General features: G+C 37.3%; 8 protein-coding genes across 9 annotated transcripts; 5 read left to right on the forward strand and 3 right to left on the reverse strand.

Annotated features, from left to right (window-relative positions):
- The first annotated feature begins 60 nt into the window (after nucleotides 1-60).
- On the forward strand, nucleotides 61-1,870 carry LOC130693530 (dehydrogenase/reductase SDR family member 7-like). Its single transcript, XM_057516694.2, has 8 exons — nucleotides 61-241; nucleotides 316-386; nucleotides 463-541; nucleotides 621-736; nucleotides 816-1,055; nucleotides 1,116-1,235; nucleotides 1,322-1,488; nucleotides 1,557-1,870. Exons 1-8 carry the CDS (start codon nucleotides 121-123, stop codon nucleotides 1,660-1,662), a joined length of 1,020 nt encoding a protein of 339 aa, XP_057372677.1. The 5' UTR covers nucleotides 61-120; the 3' UTR covers nucleotides 1,663-1,870.
- Nucleotides 1,871-1,881: 11 nt separating this feature from the next.
- LOC130693532 (DALR anticodon-binding domain-containing protein 3-like) lies at nucleotides 1,882-3,311 on the forward strand. The gene is made up of 5 exons (XM_057516698.1): nucleotides 1,882-2,007; nucleotides 2,070-2,335; nucleotides 2,404-2,573; nucleotides 2,633-2,928; nucleotides 2,997-3,311. Exons 1-5 carry the CDS (start codon nucleotides 1,885-1,887, stop codon nucleotides 3,114-3,116), a joined length of 975 nt encoding a protein of 324 aa, XP_057372681.1. The 5' UTR covers nucleotides 1,882-1,884; the 3' UTR covers nucleotides 3,117-3,311.
- LOC130693536 (transcription initiation protein SPT3 homolog) lies at nucleotides 2,905-4,407 on the reverse strand. Its single transcript, XM_057516702.2, has 5 exons — nucleotides 4,262-4,407; nucleotides 4,027-4,204; nucleotides 3,661-3,964; nucleotides 3,344-3,601; nucleotides 2,905-3,281 (listed from the first exon to the last, which is right to left on the reverse strand). The coding sequence occupies exons 1-5, from the start codon at nucleotides 4,314-4,316 to the stop codon at nucleotides 3,135-3,137; spliced, it is 942 nt and encodes a 313-aa protein (XP_057372685.1). The 5' UTR covers nucleotides 4,317-4,407; the 3' UTR covers nucleotides 2,905-3,134.
- A 1,029-nt stretch (nucleotides 4,408-5,436) lies between these two features.
- On the forward strand, nucleotides 5,437-9,420 carry LOC130693503 (HEAT repeat-containing protein 6-like). Its single transcript, XM_057516656.2, has 14 exons — nucleotides 5,437-5,613; nucleotides 5,669-5,920; nucleotides 5,987-6,223; nucleotides 6,293-7,172; nucleotides 7,252-7,353; nucleotides 7,406-7,666; nucleotides 7,729-7,886; nucleotides 7,946-8,068; nucleotides 8,127-8,251; nucleotides 8,323-8,407; nucleotides 8,465-8,608; nucleotides 8,670-8,747; nucleotides 8,806-9,106; nucleotides 9,168-9,420. Exons 1-14 carry the CDS (start codon nucleotides 5,437-5,439, stop codon nucleotides 9,341-9,343), a joined length of 3,099 nt encoding a protein of 1,032 aa, XP_057372639.1. The 3' UTR covers nucleotides 9,344-9,420.
- Nucleotides 9,421-9,581: 161 nt separating this feature from the next.
- On the forward strand, nucleotides 9,582-11,643 carry LOC130693523 (bleomycin hydrolase-like). Its single transcript, XM_057516685.1, has 9 exons — nucleotides 9,582-9,728; nucleotides 9,789-9,943; nucleotides 10,000-10,149; nucleotides 10,207-10,299; nucleotides 10,355-10,492; nucleotides 10,549-10,685; nucleotides 10,768-10,879; nucleotides 10,940-11,166; nucleotides 11,233-11,643. The coding sequence occupies exons 1-9, from the start codon at nucleotides 9,719-9,721 to the stop codon at nucleotides 11,597-11,599; spliced, it is 1,389 nt and encodes a 462-aa protein (XP_057372668.1). The 5' UTR covers nucleotides 9,582-9,718; the 3' UTR covers nucleotides 11,600-11,643.
- A 63-nt stretch (nucleotides 11,644-11,706) lies between these two features.
- On the reverse strand, nucleotides 11,707-12,715 carry LOC130693554 (uncharacterized). The gene is made up of 3 exons (XM_057516725.2): nucleotides 12,460-12,715; nucleotides 12,324-12,397; nucleotides 11,707-12,264 (listed from the first exon to the last, which is right to left on the reverse strand). The coding sequence occupies exons 1-3, from the start codon at nucleotides 12,588-12,590 to the stop codon at nucleotides 12,050-12,052; spliced, it is 420 nt and encodes a 139-aa protein (XP_057372708.1). The 5' UTR covers nucleotides 12,591-12,715; the 3' UTR covers nucleotides 11,707-12,049.
- Nucleotides 12,716-13,666: 951 nt separating this feature from the next.
- LOC130693519 (elongation factor 1-alpha-like) lies at nucleotides 13,667-15,760 on the forward strand. Of its 2 annotated transcripts, XM_057516680.2 has the most exons (7): nucleotides 13,667-13,688; nucleotides 13,749-13,933; nucleotides 13,994-14,173; nucleotides 14,302-14,650; nucleotides 14,705-14,944; nucleotides 15,000-15,418; nucleotides 15,476-15,760. In XM_057516680.2, the coding sequence occupies exons 2-7, from the start codon at nucleotides 13,790-13,792 to the stop codon at nucleotides 15,533-15,535; spliced, it is 1,392 nt and encodes a 463-aa protein (XP_057372663.1). In that variant the 5' UTR covers nucleotides 13,667-13,688; nucleotides 13,749-13,789; the 3' UTR covers nucleotides 15,536-15,760. The 2 variants fall into 2 exon arrangements, with proteins under 2 accessions (XP_057372663.1, XP_057372662.1); XM_057516679.1 differs by lacking the exon at nucleotides 13,667-13,688 and having other exon boundaries at nucleotides 14,302-14,944.
- Nucleotides 15,761-19,614: 3,854 nt separating this feature from the next.
- LOC130693557 (uncharacterized) lies at nucleotides 19,615-21,172 on the reverse strand. The gene is made up of 6 exons (XM_057516729.2): nucleotides 21,109-21,172; nucleotides 20,984-21,055; nucleotides 20,786-20,925; nucleotides 20,532-20,715; nucleotides 20,125-20,469; nucleotides 19,615-20,022 (listed from the first exon to the last, which is right to left on the reverse strand). The coding sequence occupies exons 1-4, from the start codon at nucleotides 21,134-21,136 to the stop codon at nucleotides 20,560-20,562; spliced, it is 396 nt and encodes a 131-aa protein (XP_057372712.1). The 5' UTR covers nucleotides 21,137-21,172; the 3' UTR covers nucleotides 19,615-20,022; nucleotides 20,125-20,469; nucleotides 20,532-20,559.
- Nucleotides 21,173-22,257: the final 1,085 nt, after the last annotated feature.

Here is a 22,257-nt window from a genome sequence, read left to right on the forward strand (position 1 = left end):
GGTAAATTGTAAAATTACATTCCAACGTCGATATGTAATCTAGTGGCGCTGTCTTTCAAATATTATCAAACACAAGTCGTCTGCCTGTCAAACTCCAATGGTCTCAATACGAAACTGAAAATGGAGTTAACGTCGCTTCTCCTTTACATTACCATATTCTTCTCTGTGTTACTTGTTCTCATACTATTCAGTGATGGTGATTTAACTTTGATGCTAGTAGAGAGATTTGGAAAACGTTTAAGTAAGTCCATTGTGAAAACCCTAATCTCTAGATAATAGTTTTAAATCCATTTATTGTGATGTAACTCTGCCTAGGTTCGGTGAAAGGACAAGTTTATTGGATAGTTGGCGCTTCCTCTGGAATTGGGGAGTATTTGGCATATGAGGTATTATTGGAAATTTTAGATAAAATCTAAAATAACAGCCAGTTTACATAACATCTTTGTGATTCAAACTTCCCAGCTTGTTGCAAATGGAGCAAAAGTAGTTTTATCAGGCAGAAGAGAAAATGAACTGCAGAAAGTCAAAACCCAGTGCCTACGTAAGTTTTTAAATGTTTACACATGATACTTGTTTTGAGGAAAAATTATCTTTCCATTGTTGTTTATTATATTCTGTAGTTATAGGGAAGAAGGCAGGCCTTTCTGAAACTGATATTTTGCTTTTACCTGTTGATGTTACCAAACTTGAACTTCATCAGCAATATTTTGATGCTGTTTTACAACATTTTGGAACAGTATAATTTGATAACAAACTATTTGATTGACATACCCTAACATTCTGACACTAACTTACCTATTTTTTTCTTTTTGCAGTTGGATGTGTTAGTGAATAATGCTGGCAGATCCCAGAGAGCAGAGTGGATGAATATTGATATAAGGGTTGACAAAGACCTTTTTGATGGCAATGTTTTTGGACTTCTCAACCTCAGTCGTATTGTAATGCCACATTTTCTCTCTAAGAAGAGAGGCCAGATTGCTGTGACATCATCTGTGTGTGGAAAAGTTGGAGCTCCATGCTCAGCCAGCTATAATGCTACAAAACATGCTTTACATGTAGGAGAATATAGCAGTGAAACAAAGCAAGTGCATTAATCTTAAGTCATTTCTATATAGGGATATTTTGAAACGTTACGTGCCGAATTGACATGTCGGGGCGTATCAGTTACCATGCTTTGCCCTGGACCAGTTTTCTCCGATCTACTCAGCGCTTGCGCTACGGATACTTACGGCCAAGTACATTAGAACCCAGCAGGCTTTTTGTGTTAATCAATTTTTTTTTGTATTACATATACCTATTGTTATATCGTTTTCGTAAACAGAAATTGGGCAGTACTATGACCAAGAAAGATCGACGAATGTCCACGGAACGGTGTGCACGACTTTGCGCCATAGCCATAGTTAATCAGTTGGATGAAGCTTGGATTTCTATCAACCCTGTTCTGTTATCTTTGTATGTATCACAATATGCGCCCTCCCTGTTTAGAAGGTAAAGTGTATTTAACTATTTTTATGTCTTTTGTGAAATTAACAATTTAATTGTGTTCCATGTTCTAGTTTTAATGGTCGTATAGGAGCACGGGTTGCCATGTCACTCCGTGATAGCAGGAATGATCTCGTTAATAGTTGCAAGAAAGATATACAAGGTGAGAAATCGGACTGATGGCCATAAAGACGTTACCGATCCTTCCACAATATTTTGCATTCAGTGATACTACATGAAAATGCTATAGAGGCAATAGTGCCCATTCTTTATTAGCCGGTGTAATTCTAAACGATAAGCTAAGCCATTATGCAAAAATGAATTATGAAATTTCGAACGTTTTGTTCTTAATTTGTTATGAATATATGAAGGATTTGGCAACCTTGAAGTATTATTCAACATATGTTGTTCGTTCAGACAAGCGAAGTTGCTATCGGATCTCCGATAAAAATGGAAAAACAAGCAATTAGCAACCTTGATTTCAAAAAAATATTCAGCGACACTCTGAATTCTATGACTCTGATCGTAATATAGTTGATTGCACTTCTAACTAAATAAATTACCTTATTAGACTTCTACCTATTTAGCCGTTAATGATCAGTGGAGGTCGATCTAACGTGACTACAAGGTGTAACCAAAATATGACCCTTACCGATATGAGGGCACAGTATGCCAGCAGGGTTCTGAGTAACATCTTTGCTTATAAAGACCTAAATTCTGAAATTGTCCTTACATCCACGACAAACTGTGATAGCAAGAAACTGAATAACACTATAACATGTGTTGTGGGGCCTGTCATCAACCCAGCTACCAAGAAAAAGGATGTAACAACATCTTTTCAAGAATATGTTAGGTAAATTTGTTTATTTGAGCAGTAATGCTAAAGCTATTCATGTCATACTGTATGTTTGTGCTTTATAGGTTGAGAAAGCTGCGTGTGAAATGCAGACACCCACCTGAAGGTGAAAACATGTCTGAAGCATGGATAACTGAAGCTGTTGTCTGCTATGATTTCTTGCATAATGATACCACTAAACCAATGCATGCTGTAGGTTTAGCTGCTGGTTTAGAAAATGATCCGCCATTCAGAGGTAATGGGATTCTTAACACACATAAGCTTATTCTAATTTTCTTTTCCTTTCCACTTTAGAAGCTGTAAAAATTTTATACAACAGGAGTAGAGTTGCATGCATTCTTCAGAAATTCGATGAAGGAGTGGATTGTTCTCTGTTCCCACCACTGCCTAGTCTAGATATGACCAATTTCAAATTGCTGAAGCAGAAGGCAGAAATCGACATTACCTCAAAGTACATTGCCGGGTTTGTCCCGATGCTGAACAAATTTTCTGTTACTCGCATCGCTAAGATAACTGCCGAATTATGGCGATTCTTGCTTTTTTTATCGCAAGATTATTCACACTATTACAGTTCTGTGCGCACTCTATGTGTGAGTATTTTTATTCAGGTTTCTCTTTTTTTTTACAATTTATCCACAAATGTCATTGTTCTTTTTAGGATGAGCACAACCGATCGCACCCGACAATGCACGCAAGAATTTGGATGCTGAAAGTCATATTAACAATATATGATGCAGCTTTCGCCTTTTTGAACTTGAAGCCGCTGGAATACGTTTGAATTAAAGTCATGTTAATGTTACAGTGCCAGTAATCGATATCCTAGAGAAGGAACGCCTATGCGTCGGAAAGGAGCAAACATTGAATTGTGTGTATTGTTGAATCGTCTGATAGCCTCCGTGACTTCGGCCACTTGAAGTGGTCTCATCGAATTTGACCATGTTGGCTGAAAATACGGAAATATCGTTGTATAATAGCATAATTCTTTAATTTTCCTATATCTTTTACCTTCGACAAATCCGCGTTTGCTGGAGAGACTCTAGGTACCACGTTGCGTTCAACGGCGTCATTCACTTGTCCAGCAGTGTTATCCCTGCGCACAATGAAAGCTAAATCCACTATTTGTGCGATGGTTTCGTATGCAAAATAGCTGAGAATAGACCACGTAGTGGCATTCATGGCTACATCGGGAATGGAAGAATCTTTAAGCAACCAATCTTGAAATTTGCCATTTGGTTGGTTCCTCTTAAATGAGGTACATTTTGCCTAAAAACAAAAGTCAAGTGATTTTGCTTCAAAGCAGCAACTTGGTTAGACTGAAATACTTTGGTATATTCCAAATATTGTTGTACATCCATGGCTGTTGTCATTCTCTCAATCCTTTCATTTCGTTCTCTAAAAGTATCATCTAGTAGAGGAGATGGCTTTGTAGGATCAGCAACATTACACAGGTAACAAGATGGGTCAATATATTGCAAGAATGCAAGAGCAGATTGCAGTTTTTGGTTGTTATTAGGAAACTCGGTGAAGTCTACTGTGTCTTTTGTTCCATCATCTTCCTTGGCATATTTCTTAAACTCTGTAACTTGCAAATATGTGCAAAACCTTCTAAGTTTTACAGGATTATGCCTGTTTTAAAAAAGGTGCTTAAAAACAATCTCAGACATAGTAGAAAAGTGAAACATGATTACCTCAACAAAATTAGAAATTCTTTCACATCGATTTTCTTGGAATTAATCTTAGCAGAAACCTCAAGGAGCATATTCAACAACTGAATCAATTGTTCTTTCGCAATTTTCTCTACCAACTCTGCGGTTTCTTTTAGAGGATGCTTGCTGTCGCCGAAGCCATGCATCATTTTTTGTACTTCTATACATTGTGGTTTATGTAGAAGAAAAACAAGTTTTTAAATCTGAAAATAACTACCTGTAGTATACCATCCGGTGCAGGGAGAATTTTCATTGACATCGGCGGCGGGCATCTTAAAAGTGTAATTTCCGATGGTAGTTTATTTCACCTTATTCTTTCGTTATTTATTATTGTCAGTTATTATTATTGTTCAATGCTGTCTGCTAGTATGGCAATCCGTTTTACCCAAAATAAAAACAAAAAATATTGGCTTTTATTCTGTTTTACTGCTATCGCCATCTACCCGTCACATTTTTAGTTAATTCTCTACATACATTGACCGAAAAAAATTTTAAGCCCGACTAAATAAGCCTGACTTTTCTGGGTCGGGCTTAAAATTTATTTCTGAAAAAACTGAAACTCATCGGAATTGGTTGAATATCACAGGTTACACTCAAAATTGAATGCTGATTCCGGGAAAATTGCTATGTTTTTCATTAAGTAAATCGTTTTTTAAATACAGCAAATATTTGACGCAATGCTAGCGCGCCAGTACGGTACAGCGCTAGCGTGATGCAGTACAAATATCCGGTGTGTGTATGTTACTCAATACTGTCGCCATCTAACGGTCAGATTTCTAGTTAGTTCTCTACACAATACACCGAATATAATGAAAAAAATAGCAATTTTCCCGGAATCAGCATTCAATTTTGAGTGTACCCTGTGATATTCAACCAATTCCAAGGAGTTTCAGTTTTTTCAGAAAACAATTTTAAGCCCGGCCGAGAAAAGTCGGGCTTATTTATGTTTAGTCGGACTTTTTAGTCGGGCTTAAAAAATTTTTCGGTCAGTGTATGTAGAGAATTAACTAGAAATGTGACGGGTAGATGGCGATAGCAGTAAAATAGAAAAAAAGGCCAATAATTTTTATTTTTATTTTGGGTAAAACGGATTGCCATATTGCCATAGTCCCACACTTCTTTTCACTCCGGAATACATAAAAAAAACAATTGTGACTTGGTCGCTTTTGTAACCTGATTTCTCTGTAAAATACCCAAAATAACACACTTGTTGTGTATGATAAAATATGTATTCCCTTAATGTACTTAACACAGTTTAGCAATATCTAAAATCATTTCAAGGTATTGTTATGGTACTGAATGGTATAAGAAGCATGGACGAAAAAACTTTTTTGTAAAGGGAATACGTGTTATAAGTGATATCATCAAGGAGTTACAAAAGAAAGCCCAGGCATGGCGCTTCTGCACAAAGCATCAAATGAGAATTATTTGTCTGGTGTACAAAACAAGCTAATGCTTATATTGGGCAAAAAAAGTGGGGCCTCTGAGGATGTAACAGATTTTTTGGATAATTTAAGTGCTTTTTTTTTCGATCTTAAAAGGAGGGGAGACATATCAGTCAATGCCCAGGTGAGCTGATTCTTTATATTTAATTTTTCTTTGTATTAACAATTCTCATTGATAGGATGCTGTCAACATCATGGTAGATGTTTTAGAAATTGTTAAACCAGAAGAATCTCTCAAAGTTTCAAAAACTTGTCAAATATGGGAGCAAGTTTTACAACTTCCAAATGTAATATTGTCCAATCAGACATCAGAGAAATTGATTGTTTGGACGCTGCAAACAGTATTCAGGCATGAAAATTCTTCTGTGTTGGCTGATATCCTCAGTTTTCTTGCTGTGGCAGTCAACTATAAGGAGATCAAACAAGCCAAAGTAAGTCAAATACTAGAAACTTCAAACAATTCATGTAACTCATGTCCATTTTTTCACTGAAACTAGGATCTAAAAATATTACTTGGTCCTTCTGGATTTGTTATAAATAAGTTGAATGAAGATCAACAGCTTAATAATCTAACAGTACTCATACTAAAAGTTCTCTGCAATTTTACCTACTGCTCAGGTGAAAAAGACTGGTCAACTATTTGTAAAGATTTAGTTGAGGCATGTATCATACAATTCATCAAAATTCAGGAGCAACAATTAAACTGTGATCCGAGCAATTTGAATATTCTAAGGGTAAGTTATGCCTTAATAATTTATAACTTACCATTCCTGCAAATAAATGTTTATTTACTGATTTTGCAGGTTCTCATCCTGTGTTTTTATGGGTTGGAAAACATATTTGTCCGGTTCACCGCCTCAACTGCGCCCCATTTGGAAACTATCTTTGGCCTGGCACGATACTATATGCTATTCGGCATCGCCGGCCAGCCCCTAAAATATGCTCCAATTCGTCCATCATCTGTACCATTTGTAGAACTTCCGTTGAAGTGTGATCAAACAAAGAATCCCAAAGTGAGAAAGAAACGCCCTCCTAGCAAAGTGCAATCCAAGAATCGAAATCAAGATAGCCACAGCGAGGAAATTGGTATTGAACTACATCTCCAAACAAAAAATAAACCCTGGGCAAAAAACAGCATCTCCATTAGTAGTTCAGATTCGGAGCTGTCGGATTCCGATGTACAGTCTTATCAAAGACTGAAAGAAACTCAGGGAAAGGTCCGTTCGAGCGCGCTAAAAATGTTGTCCGCTGCCTTCAAGTTTTGCGACCAGCGTTCCATAATGGGGTATTGGTCAGCCTTTTTACCTGATTCGTCTCAGGGGCAAGTTTACCGCCATTCACTGGTCACCCCAATACTAAAGGATTGCTCAGTCAAAGTCCGTTGCAGCGCTTTAGTTGCGTTGTCGTCGCTACTGCAAGCTATCCAGCCGACATTAGCTATGGCTTCATATCAGGAAACCAGAACGGGGTCTTTTATTCCCTTGAGCCACACGCTTGCAGAAACGATTATAGCAATCCAACGTTCATTAATACTCTCAGTGAGTGCGGAACAATCTGCCAGTGCGCTCATTCAGATTTTGAAATGCCTAGCAGTAGCAGCCACCATTTTTCCGTACGAGAAGCTACCAATGGAATTGGTGTCAAAAACCATCCAGCAGTGTATCCCTTTCTTAGATAACAAAGGTGGCAATTTTATTTATTTTTTATTTTTTATTTTACCTATTATCAATCACTACAATTAGCAAGTTACGTATTTTTTTAGACCCAGACGTTAAGGTTGCTTGCTTATCGGTTCTTCGGATATTGCTTTGTGCACGTTCTGCCAATCCACAAATTGTTCAGATGTTCAATGAAGAAAAAACGGGTAAAAATATATTTTAATATAGTTTTACAGTTAAAAAACTTATCACCTTCAGGAAAATGCTGGTTGCTTGAGCATTGCTTAACGTTGATTGATGGCCAGTCAGGGTTCCCATTAACGTTGGAGAGTCTGTTAGTAATTGGTGAAGTAGCACGTTCTAATATTCGTGTTGCCAAGCCGTATTTTCAACACATTGTGCGTTCGATTTGCCACAAATTGTTGACTGATCAAGATTCGGGCATTCAAATTCGTTGTGCTAAAGCATTAGCTCTTGTTGGGGCTAGTATTTTGCAAGAAATGGACAAGGAAGATTCCGGTAAATTAGGTTTCAAAAATCGTCTATCAAATTAAATAACGATTCATTATTTTTGTTAATAGATCAGTACATTTCACGCGATGAAGCTGTCCAACTTTGGATTTATATAATTCGTCATGGTCTTGCTGACATACTGCAAGCCGCATCCGTTCCCCCGCTCAAAGCCGAAGCCTGTGCCGCTCTCGCCACAGTTGGCTCACAGATATTCGAATGCTTACCAGTATGATAATGTATTGTCAAACCGATATTAGGACGAGCTAAAACTTTTCTATTCTCTAGCGAGAACTGAGAATTCTTTTTGTCACGTTGGCCTTGGGATGCGCGACTGATGGAGATGCAAGTGTCAGAGCGGCGTCCATACGAACTCTTGGCTTCGCGGTCACATTTAATACACTTAATGATGTAAGTTTGGGTAGGTTACTGTACCAAGCTTAACTTTAGTTTACACATTTTTGCATAGGATGCATCATTTTTGTTGGATAGCTCGGAAAAGATCCTACCTTTGCTCGAAGATGGTAACCTCCTTGTGGCATTGAACGCAAGTTGGGCCCTAGGCAATTTAGCAGACACGTTGGATAAAGACCAGTATATTTGCTATAGGACAGTCTTTTTATTTTGTTAAATGATCCTTGTAATTTTTGAAATCAATATTTTAGAAATTCTTTACTAGAAGAAATGCCCCGAGATTTCTTGATTAATCTAATTAAGGCTGCCCTCCATGCAGCGCAAGGATCTATGAAGGTATGAAAGTGTGTATTTCTATCGCGTTCAAAATTTCCACGGCTTTTTCTCTTTGAGGTTCGCTGCAATGGAATACGTGCCCTTGGAATTTTCGTGAAAATCATACCAGATGTTCCAAGTCAAGGAAGTGAGACAGCCCTTTTATTGGATCAGGTGATATCAGTTATTGCAAAACAAGCGACGATAGGAAACTTTATGAAAGTATGAATCGTAGTCTTGCCTTTACTGACTCTTATTAGCTGAATTCATTTTCTGGCCGTAGAACCGTTGGAATGCCTGCTACGCTTGCGGAAATATTTTGCAGAACTTAAAATTACTCACAGCATTCTCCCATTGGATGGTAAAAATGGAAAACAGTTTGGCTTATAACAGAAACCGCAACGTTTTTGTCTTTCTAGGATAAATTACTCGACAGTCTTCTTACGGTCTTTCGAAGCTGCCCCAACTTTAAAGTCAGAATTTCTGCTGCCAACGCTATGCTGAATCTGAAACATCGAGAACTCCTGTCCAATTACTATATCCGAATTTGGTTTACGCTACTTGATTCATTGGCCAACTCAGAACATATCGACGATTTTTCCGAGTTTCAGCACCATGAAACCATGTGCCGCCAGATATGCAACGCCCTTTGCAAACTTATGACGCTGGCTGCAAAAGACGACCTTAGTCAACTACAGGAAGCTGTGATGAAATACTACGGTAACAAGAATAAGAAAACATTTTGAAACAAGAAATAACTACATAATATTTCTTTGTACAGATGTTTTTTCGGCTCACTTTAGTAAATTTCTAAAATCGTTATTGCCGGAGCAGTTAGAGCTGATAATAGAGGCGTCTGAATACATACGACAGCTAGGCCAGCCAGTTGGTTCACTTACACAGAGCCAGAAATCAGCTGTAGAATTGTTCCAAGAACTATTGAACATTCCAGGCTGATTACTTGTGTTTGAGATTTCCTAAGACTTTTCAATAAAGGTCAAATTTTGAAAAAAAAATTTTTTTTTCTACTAATTTCACCATTCACACGCGACCCGTTGAAATATTTAAAATGGGACGTTCAAAAACTCAAAAATGATTTAACACTAGTATTGTACTGGTAGTAAGAAAGGGCTTTGTTTTTTAATGAACTTAAAGCAGGCGAAATTTAAAAGCTCATTTCGGCCTTTGCCCTAAGGGCATTTTTTGGACTTGACTTGGACTGTTACCCAGTTTTAGCTTGAGTTTCCGAATCGTATGAGAAAGTAACACTGAAATATTTTTTTTTTTACGTTTTATAAAGATTCATATTGGTGTATTCCGCGAATAGAGAAGATGACCCTAAGTACCTAAAAAACCTAAAATTATTTACTAAATATAAAAATTTATTTTGTTTTTGAAATAGATTTGACTTCTGATGTTGTTGAAAGACTTAATAATAGCTTTCACAAAGATCCAAAGAATTTGCTTGCCCAAAATGCTTGCACAAAATATGATCCTCTAGAGATGTGCTTGTCCAGGAAGCGTCTAGAAGAAATTCATCATGTTTTCACACACAAAGTATCTATCTGGTTCTCAATTTTAATTCTGGTTGGAAGTCATTTATATCTCTGAAGGTTGATGAAGTAAAGCCTATGACTAACCAAAAAAGTTCAGGGAGGTGCTGGATTTTTGCCCTGTTAAATGCCATGAGAATTCCATTTGTTAAGCAATACAACTTGGAAGAATTTGAGTTTAGTCAAGCTCATCTCTTTTTTTGGGATAAAGTAAGGAATGTCAATTAGAGCTCAAGATAGTATATGTGATATAAGTTGATTGATTAGGTGGAGAGGAGCAATTACTTTCTTAATACTGTGGTTGATGTAGCAAAGCGGGGCGAGAAAGTTGATGGTAGACTCTTTGCCTTTCTGCTACAGGTTAGTTAATACATTTTGCATCTATTTTACAATGATAATTTTTTGTTTGTTTCAGGATCCTACAAGTGATGGAGGGCAATGGGATATGCTGGTGAATCTGATTACTCGCTATGGAGTGATGCCAAAAAAATGCTTTCCTGATTCATTCAGCAGTGAATCCAGTTTCCGCATGAACTCCATTCTAAAAAGCAAGGTATTTTAGTTGAAAACATGTTTTTGGAAACGTTATCAGCGATTGTTTTTGAGCAGCTGCGCGAGTATGCCAAGTTGCTACAAGACATGGTAGGCGAAGGTGAATCCACAGAAAAGATACGGGAACGCATGGAAGAATTCATGCAAAATATCTATCGAATTGTTGCAATTTGCCTAGCGATCCCACCAAAAACGTAATAATCATAGCTCACTGACAGTTCGTGAAGAGCTTCAAACTATAGGTTGAAATCCTGTTTCTTTTTGCACTCCAACTAGGTTCACATGGGAATACTATGATAAAGCTAAACAATACTGCGTTGTGGAAAAAATGGAACCCAAACTCTTCTACGAAAACTTTGTTAAATCTTTATACAATGTGGAAAACAAGGTAGCGCTGTTTGCTTATCTATTCAACATTAATAAGGTTCTTCATATACGTTTATTACAGGTTTGCCTTGTTTCTGATCCTCGCCCTAGCAATCCTTATGGGAAAGGCTACACAGTGGATTGTCTTGGAAACATGGTGGGTGGTCGAAAGACATTCTACATTAATCAACCCATCGAGATACTAGCGCAGTTGGCCAGTCAATCCATTGAAGCTAACGAAGGTGTTTGGCTTGGTTGTGAAGTCTCCAAGCGATTTTCAGCCAAGCATGGCATTGAGGATTTACAAATGTGAGTGTTTCTTTCGTTAAAGCGTTGCCTTTTACTAACAATGTTATTATACTACCTAATATGTAGACACGATTATCCGTCAGTGTTTGGTGTCGATGTTTACACATGCTTGTCGAAAGCAGATCGTCTGATTTTTGGTGATTCGTTGATGACCCACGCCATGCTGATAACAGCCGTCACGCTCGATAAAGAAACGAAACAGCCGCGCAAATGGCGCGTGGAAAACAGTTGGGGAGATGACCGTGGTGAAAAAGGTTATCTGCTCATTACACAGGAGTGGTTTGAGCAATTTGTTTTTGAAGTAGTTATTGATAAGCGTTTTGTACCAGAAGAAATATTGCAAATCTGCAATGTCGAGCCAATTATTTTGCCTGCTTGGGATCCCATGGGAAACCTCGCAACCATGTTTAAAAATTTCGAAGAAACGGTTTAAATTAATTTTGCAGCATGGAGAAAGAATAATAGCGTAGAATCGAATTTGCTAAATACTACGCTATATCTCATTCTCTATGTCTACCAATAACTAATATAGTGAGCAGGACAATTTCAACACTTCCTCCATTTACCTCTTCCAATTACCAGTTTGCACAATTTTTTACGAACTAATAACCAAGCGGCTCAGTGACTTACAAAATTTGCGTAAGCTCGTCATTTGCCAAGTTTGCCCATTTCACTTGATGTTTGTACTTTTGATATAACAGGAAATAAAGGAGGAATCCCAAGTAAAGAAACAAAGTAGTAGGAAATAAAATAGTGATGCAACGATTTTAGAACGAGTTGTGTGTATCCCTTGGGAGATCGTAGGAAAACGATGTAACGAAAAATACAGGAGAGAGCAACACGAATTGCTTTGAATTTCAAGCGTTCCACTGATTGCTTGCTGCTAATCCTGAACATTGCTACGTTTGAAAACAGGAGATGTCAATTGCGCGATGGCTTGCAACGCACTATCTCTTTTGGCACGCAGAATTCGACTTAGTTTCTTCATCTCTTCAGTCTTGGAAATGATTTCGCTTTGTACGTTTACTTCTTTTTCTTCCATCTTTCCCAAACTCGAATAATATTTTTCCATTTCCGTGTTAATTGCATTGAAAGCGTCTAATTAAAAACTTAAACAAATGATTTTCCGAACTAGCAAAAGTAGATATTTTTTCTACCTTGAAAGAACGTATCGTATGATTCTGGTGTTGTACATTCATCCGTTGGCAGAATGCTCGAATCGAAGCGATTTCTTCAAGGAAACAGAACGATTAAATACGGTTCATTTTTTTAAAGATATAACAAAAACAATACGCTGGACACGGTTGCTCCTCATGGGTTTGAAATTTGTAATTTTCGGCATGAACAACTTCATTCCCTGATAGCTGCATTGTTGATTTCGTCATAGCCAAGCACTCCGAATTCGTACGTTGACTATTACTCATCTTTGAAAAGCCTCTGAAAATAACTAGTTATCGTAGTAGACAATAACTTCTTAAAACACGGAGTTACCCAAATCACAAATTCAGGCGGTGTAAAATTAATTGTTTGATGTTATGTAAAATGAATTTTGAAGCACTAACTACTAGCAGATCACAGTCGACAATCCTCACGTGCGCGAATCTGGTAGGTACCAAAGAGCAGAATAAATATGTTTTTTAATGGCGGAGTTCCTAGTAGGTATTCCCATAATAAGAAAATATTCTTAAAAAACAGATACATGAAGGAAAATGAAAAAGATACAGAACAAATATTAACGATTTCTCATAAAATTATGGCACACAATTTTGGCTCAAAATAAATTTTCGTGTGTGTGTGCAAAAACTCAAAAAAGTAGGCTAAAATGGCAGGGTTGTCTGACCTCAACGAGTTCGGCTAGGACCGTTTGTGTATCGTACGTATACAATTAGGGCTAGGGTTCGATCCCACGTTCAATCGATAGGTATTTGGGCGAATAGGTAGGCCTACTCGGCTTAAAAATTGGATCCGGTAGGTAACAATTCTTCAAATTTTGTGTTTACTACCTACCCAGTTACATGTGGAAAATGCAAATTATAAACCAGTTGTGTTACCCAGTTTTAAAACCCGGTTAGCCCTCATTTCTTCCCGATTACCCGGGTGTTCCTCCGATTGTTTTCCACACGCGACAATTTCCGTCACAATATGACATCATCAACCAGTTGTCCATCAAACCCGGCCCAGCGTACTATTTTGGCAAATACACTACCCTGATCGTCCATGGTCGACTATTGGGCAGCGATCCGTAGGTAATCCGGGTTTTCGAGAATCGGGGCCGAGCCATATTTTGATTTACGGAATTTAGATATTTTTCGGTTAATGTTTGATGGGAAAAAAGTTCGAAATAAATTCAATTTCAACTTTATTGAGCTTGGATTTTTCCCCTGCTGTATGACTGAACTTTTCTTAAAGCGTAATTTCGAAAATTCATTGGTTACATGACAGAAATATCTGGCAACAGAGCACAATACTCTTATTATTCTGCTGTTCTAGTTCAATTTCATTCTCTTTGAATTGCTGAACTGGTAATGAGCTGTCTGATACTGTCTTACATTTCACTTGTCTTAATTTGTTTCTTAATTTAGTTGTTAGAAATTTTCTAGTTATTCTTTATTAACCTGAGACAATGGGAAAGGAAAAGACTCACATCAATATTGTCGTTATCGGTCACGTAGATTCTGGCAAGTCTACCACCACCGGCCACTTGATTTATAAGTGCGGTGGTATTGACAAGCGTACCATCGAGAAGTTTGAGAAGGAAGCTCAAGAGGTAACAGAATAACCTCACATGAGTATATTTTCTAAATCACAAAACTTTTTTTTTTATTAGATGGGAAAGGGCTCCTTCAAGTATGCCTGGGTCTTGGATAAACTGAAAGCTGAGCGTGAACGTGGTATTACAATTGACATTGCACTTTGGAAATTTGAAACATCAAAATTCTATGTGACTATCATTGATGCTCCGGGGCATCGAGATTTCATCAAGAACATGATTACTGGCACTTCACAGGTACATTATTATAAAATTATATATTTTACTTTCTGATAATAGATATTACTTCCAATTTTTGTAATTAGTCTGTTATTCTTTCACATTAAGAACTTAAATTTTCTTCATGGTTTAAACCATCTTTATAGGCAGACTGTGCTGTGTTGATTGTTGCTGGTGGGGTAGGTGAATTCGAAGCTGGAATATCCAAAAATGGGCAAACTCGAGAGCATGCATTGCTGGCTTATACTTTGGGTGTCAAGCAACTGATTGTCGGTGTCAACAAAATGGACTCAACCGAACCACCTTACAGCGAGAACCGCTACGAAGAAATCAAGAAAGAAGTAAGCAGCTACATCAAGAAGATTGGTTATAACCCAGTTGCTGTTCCTTTCGTCCCTATTTCTGGATGGCACGGAGATAACATGCTTGAGGCTTCCACTAACCTTCCTTGGTATAAGGGGTGGGCAATCGAACGTAAAGAAGGAAAAGCCGACGGTAACAATGTTTTCTTTATTTTATTTCTTTGGTTTACAATTTCAAACTTTTTAGGCAAAACTTTGCTTGAGGCTTTGGACGCCATTCTACCACCTTCTCGCCCTACGGACAAGGCGCTCCGTCTCCCTCTTCAAGACGTTTACAAAATCGGTGGTATTGGTACAGTGCCTGTTGGGCGTGTTGAAACCGGTGTTATCAAACCTGGTATGGTCGTGACTTTCGCTCCATGTCAGTTGACGACTGAAGTCAAATCTGTCGAAATGCACCATGAAGCACTTGAGGAAGCTGTACCTGGTAGTTATAGATATTAGTGATGACAAATCCGTGTATTAATCATTATTTAAACCAGGTGATAACGTTGGTTTCAACGTTAAGAACGTGTCCGTCAAAGAGTTGCGCCGTGGCTATGTCGCTGGCGACTCCAAGAACAACCCACCAAAGGGTGCAGCAGATTTCTTCGCTCAGGTCATTGTGTTAAATCATCCCGGGCAGATCGGCAATGGGTACACTCCTGTGTTAGATTGCCATACTGCTCACATCGCTTGTAAATTTGCTGAAATTAAGGAAAAATGCGATCGACGTACCGGCAAAACTACTGAAGAAAATCCGAAATTTATTAAATCCGGCGATGCCGCAATGATTACTTTGGTTCCCAGCAAACCCCTGTGTGTTGAATCTTTCTCTGATTTCCCTCCCCTCGGCCGTTTTGCCGTTCGTGATATGAGGCAAACTGTGGCTGTCGGTGTCATCAAGTCTGTCAATTTCAAGGTATGTCTTGGTTATTCTCTCATTCGCTGATACTACATGTAAATTTTTCTCTCGCAGGATTTGGGAGCTGGCGGTAAAGTAACGAAAGCTGCAGAAAAGGCTGGAAAAAAGAAATGAAAATTGAATTCGGTTATTTGAACGACATGCGGTTCTTTGTTGAACCCGAAAAATAGCAACTCATTTAATTTCCATCGTCAAGCTGTTGAATGTACTGCAGAAAAAGTAAGCAAGGCGAGTTTGTTCGATTTTACCAATTGTCTCCACCTTTTTATGTAGCATTTAACTTTCTGTCGATTGGAAAAGTTACCATTGAAATGAAAGAATAAATGATGTGCTATGTTATCTATCTATGGCAATCCGTTTTACCCAGAAAAAGTAATACAAAGTTGTTATTGTTTGTTCTGGTATGAAAATAATACACAATAACAACTTTATGTTACCCAAACATATTTATGTATACCTAAAACACGCAATCATTCTAATTGTTTTTAGAATTACATTCATTATATTTGCTGCAGTACAAAATGGAAAGTTAATAGTTAATAGTAATAATGATTAAGTAACGTAAGTAGAATATAACAAAATAATAATTCTATAGTTATATTTTAATTAACTAAAGATTAATTATAAATATATAATTTCTAGGTTATATAATTTCTTAAATTTATTAATTTATATGGCTAGAATGTATGGCAATCCGTTTTACACAAAAAAACAAATTTCGCCAAAAAAAAACAACACTTTTTTCTTTTTTTCCGACACGTAGCCATCTACCGCTCAGACTCGTTATTACTGGCGCAGGCAATTTCAGTCCATTGGATGCCATTCGCAGCGTGGAGCGTTGCTGTTGCAATAATTGAGCCTGCAGGTCCATAATTTGATCTAATAAACAATAATTAATAATTCAAAACAAATATAATAATATGGGAATCCGTTTTACATAAAAAAAAAAAAAAAATGCCGGAAAAAAAAAAAAGCGCACTTTTTTCTCTTTTTTCTACCCGTAGCCATCTATCAGTCGGTTTCGTTATTACAGGCATGTAAGCAATTTGAGTTAATTGTATCCCATTAGCAGTTAATTGAGTAGCGTGGCTGGAGAACAACGCGTGGCTGGAGGAACAATTGAAAAATGGATAAGATAATAAAACAAAAAAATGGTAAGTATAAACATTATTATATTGGTTTTCAATTATTAATTATTGTTTATTAGATCAAATTATGAAGCTGCAGGCCCAGTTATTGGAACAACACAAAATATTAGATAACAAAGCTAAGGATCGTAGGCCTAACACGTAATGATTCTATTTATTTGCTTTTATTCATTCGTGTTTTGTAGCTCAAATTTTGAGTCTTCAAGCTCAGCTAGGGGAAAAGAACAAATTGGAATGGAACAGTTTCCAAACAGTGAAGGAGGTTTTTTCAAAACTCATCTCTAACTGAACGTGAGGATGAGTTGGCATTAGGTGAACAAAGCCAGGTACCTAAAGTTTTCAAATAAGAATTCAAAATAAGTATAGAATTTTAAAAAACAATTATTTATTGCTTAGTTATTCAGTCCACCACATGACAGTGTGTTAAATTTAAATTCTGTTAGTGCTGCACTAAAAGAATCGTTAGTAATAAGCTCATGCAGTGAAGGAACTGAACAATTGTGGGAACGTATTTGGGCCGAAAATGGGTGTGGTACAGAAACCCAGAAATGGCACAAGTTCAACATGAAACATGGATTAGGTACTTTTCGGTTTTTTGTCTATCGAAAAAGTATTTTTAATGCTATTATTTTGCATTCACAGATTTTAACGGGGGATCAAATCAAGTCTGGAAGTGTTACAGGATGGAAGAGTGAGCCTACAGATGAAAAAACACTGAGAGTGCATTACCGTAAGGTGTGAGGTAAATTAATAGAGTAATGCAAATTGCCTAATGAGAAGTACCATCTTGTGTTAATGAATCCAGTACAACAGCAATCCTTTATAGTTCTGTCACAGCTAGAAGCCTCAAATAATTCTGCTTCTCTGTCTAAAGAACAACTTGTCCTTTACGTTCAGAGTGTTGGGGAAACTGGGTACTTAAATGGCCCTAAAGATGTTTTAATTTTGCTGCTATTGCAGAGATGAACATCATACATGGACTCTTTAGGTATGAAAGGATTTTTCTTCAAATAATTTTGAATTTATGACGAAGAATTTCTCCTCCTTTTTGCCAACCAGGTCTAATCTACCAAAAAAAATTTTATCCAATAGGAAAGGATTTTCATGTACTGGGAACACAACTATCAACAATGCAACATTGTACAGGTGCTAGTTTATCATTCAAGAGCCTTATACAATGAAGTTAATCTGCAATTTGTATGTCCTTTCCCAAGCTTCCACCAGAAGTTGAATCTATGAGTCATGTAAGTTCCATGATCAACAATTGATGTGTTTAACGGTGTTGTTTTTCTTTTCTCAATATAGGTTAATAGTAACATTGGATCTGAAAAGATTCTTGGTTGGGGCAAGACACTGAATAAATTGTATTGATTGGATGGATGACATGACATTGCTATACTTAATTCGGATTCCCCAGACGGTATTTGATATTAAAAAAATTGAAGTGCATATCTGGGCTCCCTTCTTTTCTGAAGCCCCGTTTCCCCTTGACTCATAATAAGCCCGTAGGGGGTCATGCCCCTACTGTACGGTATATATAAAAACAACATATACCGAGGTTTGGAGGGCTCTGGCCGGAAAGGGGACGTGGGGTGCCGCTTCGTCCGATGATGTGTTCACGGAGGGTGACGTGGCTGCCCACAAATCCGAACTAAAGGTTAATCGCTCCTGTAAAAATGTTCCAAATCTTCAGCTCTTCTTCCGGCTTCTCTTAGCCAATCACCGGGTAATCTCCCCGGTGGGTCAACAAGGCAGTGTCTCCCCCTGCCTGGGTTGACGGCAACTTTTGAAAGGGCTATTGTGCCTTTTTAAAGTTGCAAAAATAATTGTAATGTGCAGAGAATTGTCAATAAAATTTTTTTTATAAAATATTTTTTGCAAAATTCGTTTCTTTCATTGTCTGTGTTAGCTTTGTTCACACATTACATTTATCAATTTTTTTTTTTTGGCTTTGCTTTATTTGTTTTTGTCACATTTGATGGTAAGGTGACGGGTATTGGTTTATCGTCCTATTATTATCCAGGGATCGAACCCTGGATGTTCGGCATACCTCGCCGATGCTCTACCAATGAGCCACGAATCATATGATTTTAAGTTGGCTTTTTTTTCTAGTCACTTGTGGACTTGCATTTACACTTAGAATAAAACTGAAATGCAATTCTGCAATATACTCTTGTACAATATTTTACTTCATTTTTACACATCTACTGAGGTTTGAACCCAGGGTAACAGGTATCGCAGATAAAAGCTCTACCACAGAGCTAAGAACCTTATGGAAACAATAGAAAGATAAACATATAGTTGTGAAAGACTGCATAAACATCCTAGATGATAACATATGATATGCGATAATAAAAAATTTAAATATATCTCGTGGCTCAATGTTAGAGCATCGGCGTTGCACGCTGAATGTCTGGGGATCGGTTCCCATACGAGTAAAACCAAATACAAAATTACTTCATAAAATATACAGATTGTTCCTTGAATCTAAGTTGAACAATTCAAAGAGTGTAATAAATAATACTTACAGATAAACGATAAACCAATGGAAACAATGCTTACCATCAAAGGTGACAAAAACAATAAAGGTGAATTAAGCAAGCTAAATATAAAAAGTGTAATGTGTGAACACAGCGAATACAGACAATGAAAGAAACGAATTTTGCAAAAAATATTTTATAAAAAAAATTTTATTGACAATTCTCTGCACATTACAATTATTTTTGCAACTTTAAAAAGGCACAATAGCCCTTTCAAAAGTTGCCGTCAACCCAGGCAGGGGGAGACACTGCCTTGTTGACCCACCGGGGAGATTACCCGGTGATTGGCTAAGAGAAGCCGGAAGAAGAGCTGAAGATTTGGAACATTTTTACAGGAGCGATTAACCTTTAGTTCGGATTTGTGGGCAGCCACGTCACCCTCCGTGAACACATCATCGGACGAAGCGGCACCCCACGTCCCCTTTCCGGCCAGAGCCCTCCAAACCTCGGTATATGTTGTTTTTATATATACCGTACAGTAGGGGCATGACCCCCTACGGGCTTATTATGAGTCAAGGGGAAACGGGGCTTCAGAAAAGAAGGGAGCCCAGATATGCACTTCAATTTTTTTAATATCAAATACCGTCTGGGGAATCCGAATTAAGTATAGCAATGTCATGTCATCCATCCAATCAATACAATTTATTCAGTGTCTTGCCCCAACCAAGAATCTTTTCAGATCCAATGTTACTATTAACCTATATTGAGAAAAGAAAAACAACAACCATTAAGCATCTCAATTGTTGCTCATGTGACTTACATGACTCATAGATTCAACTTCTGGCAGAAGCTCGGGAAAGGCCATACAAATTGTAGATGAAAATCAATGTATAAGGCTCTTGAAGGATAAAATAACACCCCTAGAATGTTGCATTGTTGATAGTTGTGTTCCCAGTATGCTGAAAATCCTTTCCTATTGGATAAATTTTTTTTGTAGATTAGACATGGTTGGCAAAAAGGAGGAGAAAAGCTTCATCATAAATTCAAAAATTTTTCAAGAAAATTCCTTTCATACCTAAAGAGTCCATGTATGATGTTCATCGCTGCAATGCCAGTGAAGTGAAACATCTTTAGGGCCATTTAAGTACCCAGCTTCACCAACACTCTGAGTGTATAGGACAAGTTGTTCTTTAGCAAGAGAAGCAGAATTATTTGAGGCTTCTAGCTATAACAGAACTATAAAGGATTGCTGTTACACAGGATTCATTCACACAAGATGGTACTTCTCATTAGACAATTTGCATACTCTATTACTTTACCTCATACCTTAATGGTAATGCACTTTCAGTGTTTTTCAACTGTAGGCTCACTCTTACATCCTGTAACACATCTAGACTTGACTTGATCCCCCACTAGAATTCTGTGAATGCAAAATAATAGCATTAAAAATACTGTTTCGATAGACAAAAAACCAAAAAGTACCTAATTCATGTTTTATGTTGAACTCGTGCTATTTCTGGGTTTCCGTACCACACCCATTTTCAGCCCAAATACGGTCCCACAATTGTTCAATTCCTTCGCTGCATGGACTTATTACTAACAATTCTTTTAGTGCAGCACTAACAGAATTTAACTTTAACACACTGTCAGGTGGTAGATTGAATAACTAAGCAATAAATAATTGTTTGTTAAAATTCTATACTTATTTTGAATTCTTATTTGAAAAGTTTAGGTACCTGACTGTGTTCGCCTAATGCCAATTCATCCTCATGTTCAGTTAGGGATGAGTTTGGAAAAACCTCCTTCACTGTTTGGAAACTCTTCCATTCCAATTTGTTCTTTTCCCCTAGCTGAGCTTGTACACTCAAAATTTGAGCTACAAAACACAAATGAATAAAAGCAAATAAATAGAATCATTACGTATAAGCCCTTACCATCCTTAGCTTTGCTGTTATCTAATATTTTGTGTTGTTCCAATAATTGGGCCTGCAGCTTCATAATTTGATCTAATAAACAATAATTAATAATTGAAAACCAATATAATAATGTTTATACTTACCATCCTTTTGTTGTATTATCTTATCCATTTTTCAAATGTTCCTCCAGCCACGCGTTATTCTCTCCATCCACGCTACTGAACTAACTGCGAATGGCATCCAATGGACTGAAATTGCCTACGCCAGTAATAACGAGTCTGAGCGGTAGATGGCTACGTGTCGGAAAAAAAGAAAAAAGTGTGATTTTTTTTTTTTTTTTGGCGAAATATTTTTTTTTTTTTTTGTGTAAAACGGATTGCCATATAATAATGTTTATACGGATTGCCGTATGGCAATCCGTTTTACATAAAAAAAAAAAAAAAAATGGCGGAAAAAAAATAGCCCTCCAAACCTCGGTATATGTTGTTTTTATATATACCGTACAGTAGGGGCATGATCCCCTACGGGCTTATTATGAGTCAAGGGGAAACGGGGCTTCAGAAAGGAAGGGAGCCCAGATATGCACTTCAATTTATGAAAAATTTAATACCGTTTTTAATTGAGAATCTGAATGAAGTATGGAAATTCCATGTAGTGTATTCAAACATAATAATTTATTCAGGACCTTGCCCCAAACAAGAAACCTTTTCAGATCAAAATTTATTGTTCATCTATAATAAGACAGTAAAACACCATTAGGCATAAAAACTCTTAATTCATATATATAGTTCATACCTTACATGATTCGTGAGTTGATTGCGAGCATATTCTTCTGTCAGAAGCTTCATTAGAGACATTTACGATTTTCGTTTACGCTCACCATGGATGCTGGTAGACTAGACATTTAAAGTTAAGACACTTTGCCCAATTCCAACAGTTTTGATTCTTACTTGTAAGTTGTTATTGCACGAGAATGCAGCGACGAAATCCGCGGTCTTTTTGCTGTTGACAAAAAGGATAGTCTTGGCACCACCGAGATCTTGTAAAACTTCGATCAGCTTAGCTCTCTTATCTCTTTTCGAACACTGAAAAAACAGCTGTTCAACACCCGGATTGGTGCCATCGACAATGCCTGTTGTGACGAATATGTAGTCTTCCATGTACGTCGCAGCCAGCTCTTGCACTTCATCTGGGAATGTAGCCGACAACATACAAACACGATGGATTCTCTACAGAGAAACAAATAGTATTACATCAATCAAATCTCATACTCAAAAGCCATCGAGGACATA

Source organism: Daphnia carinata, chromosome 3, assembly GCF_022539665.2.
Source record: "Daphnia carinata strain CSIRO-1 chromosome 3, CSIRO_AGI_Dcar_HiC_V3, whole genome shotgun sequence".
NCBI classification, from domain to species: domain Eukaryota; kingdom Metazoa; phylum Arthropoda; class Branchiopoda; order Diplostraca; family Daphniidae; genus Daphnia; species Daphnia carinata.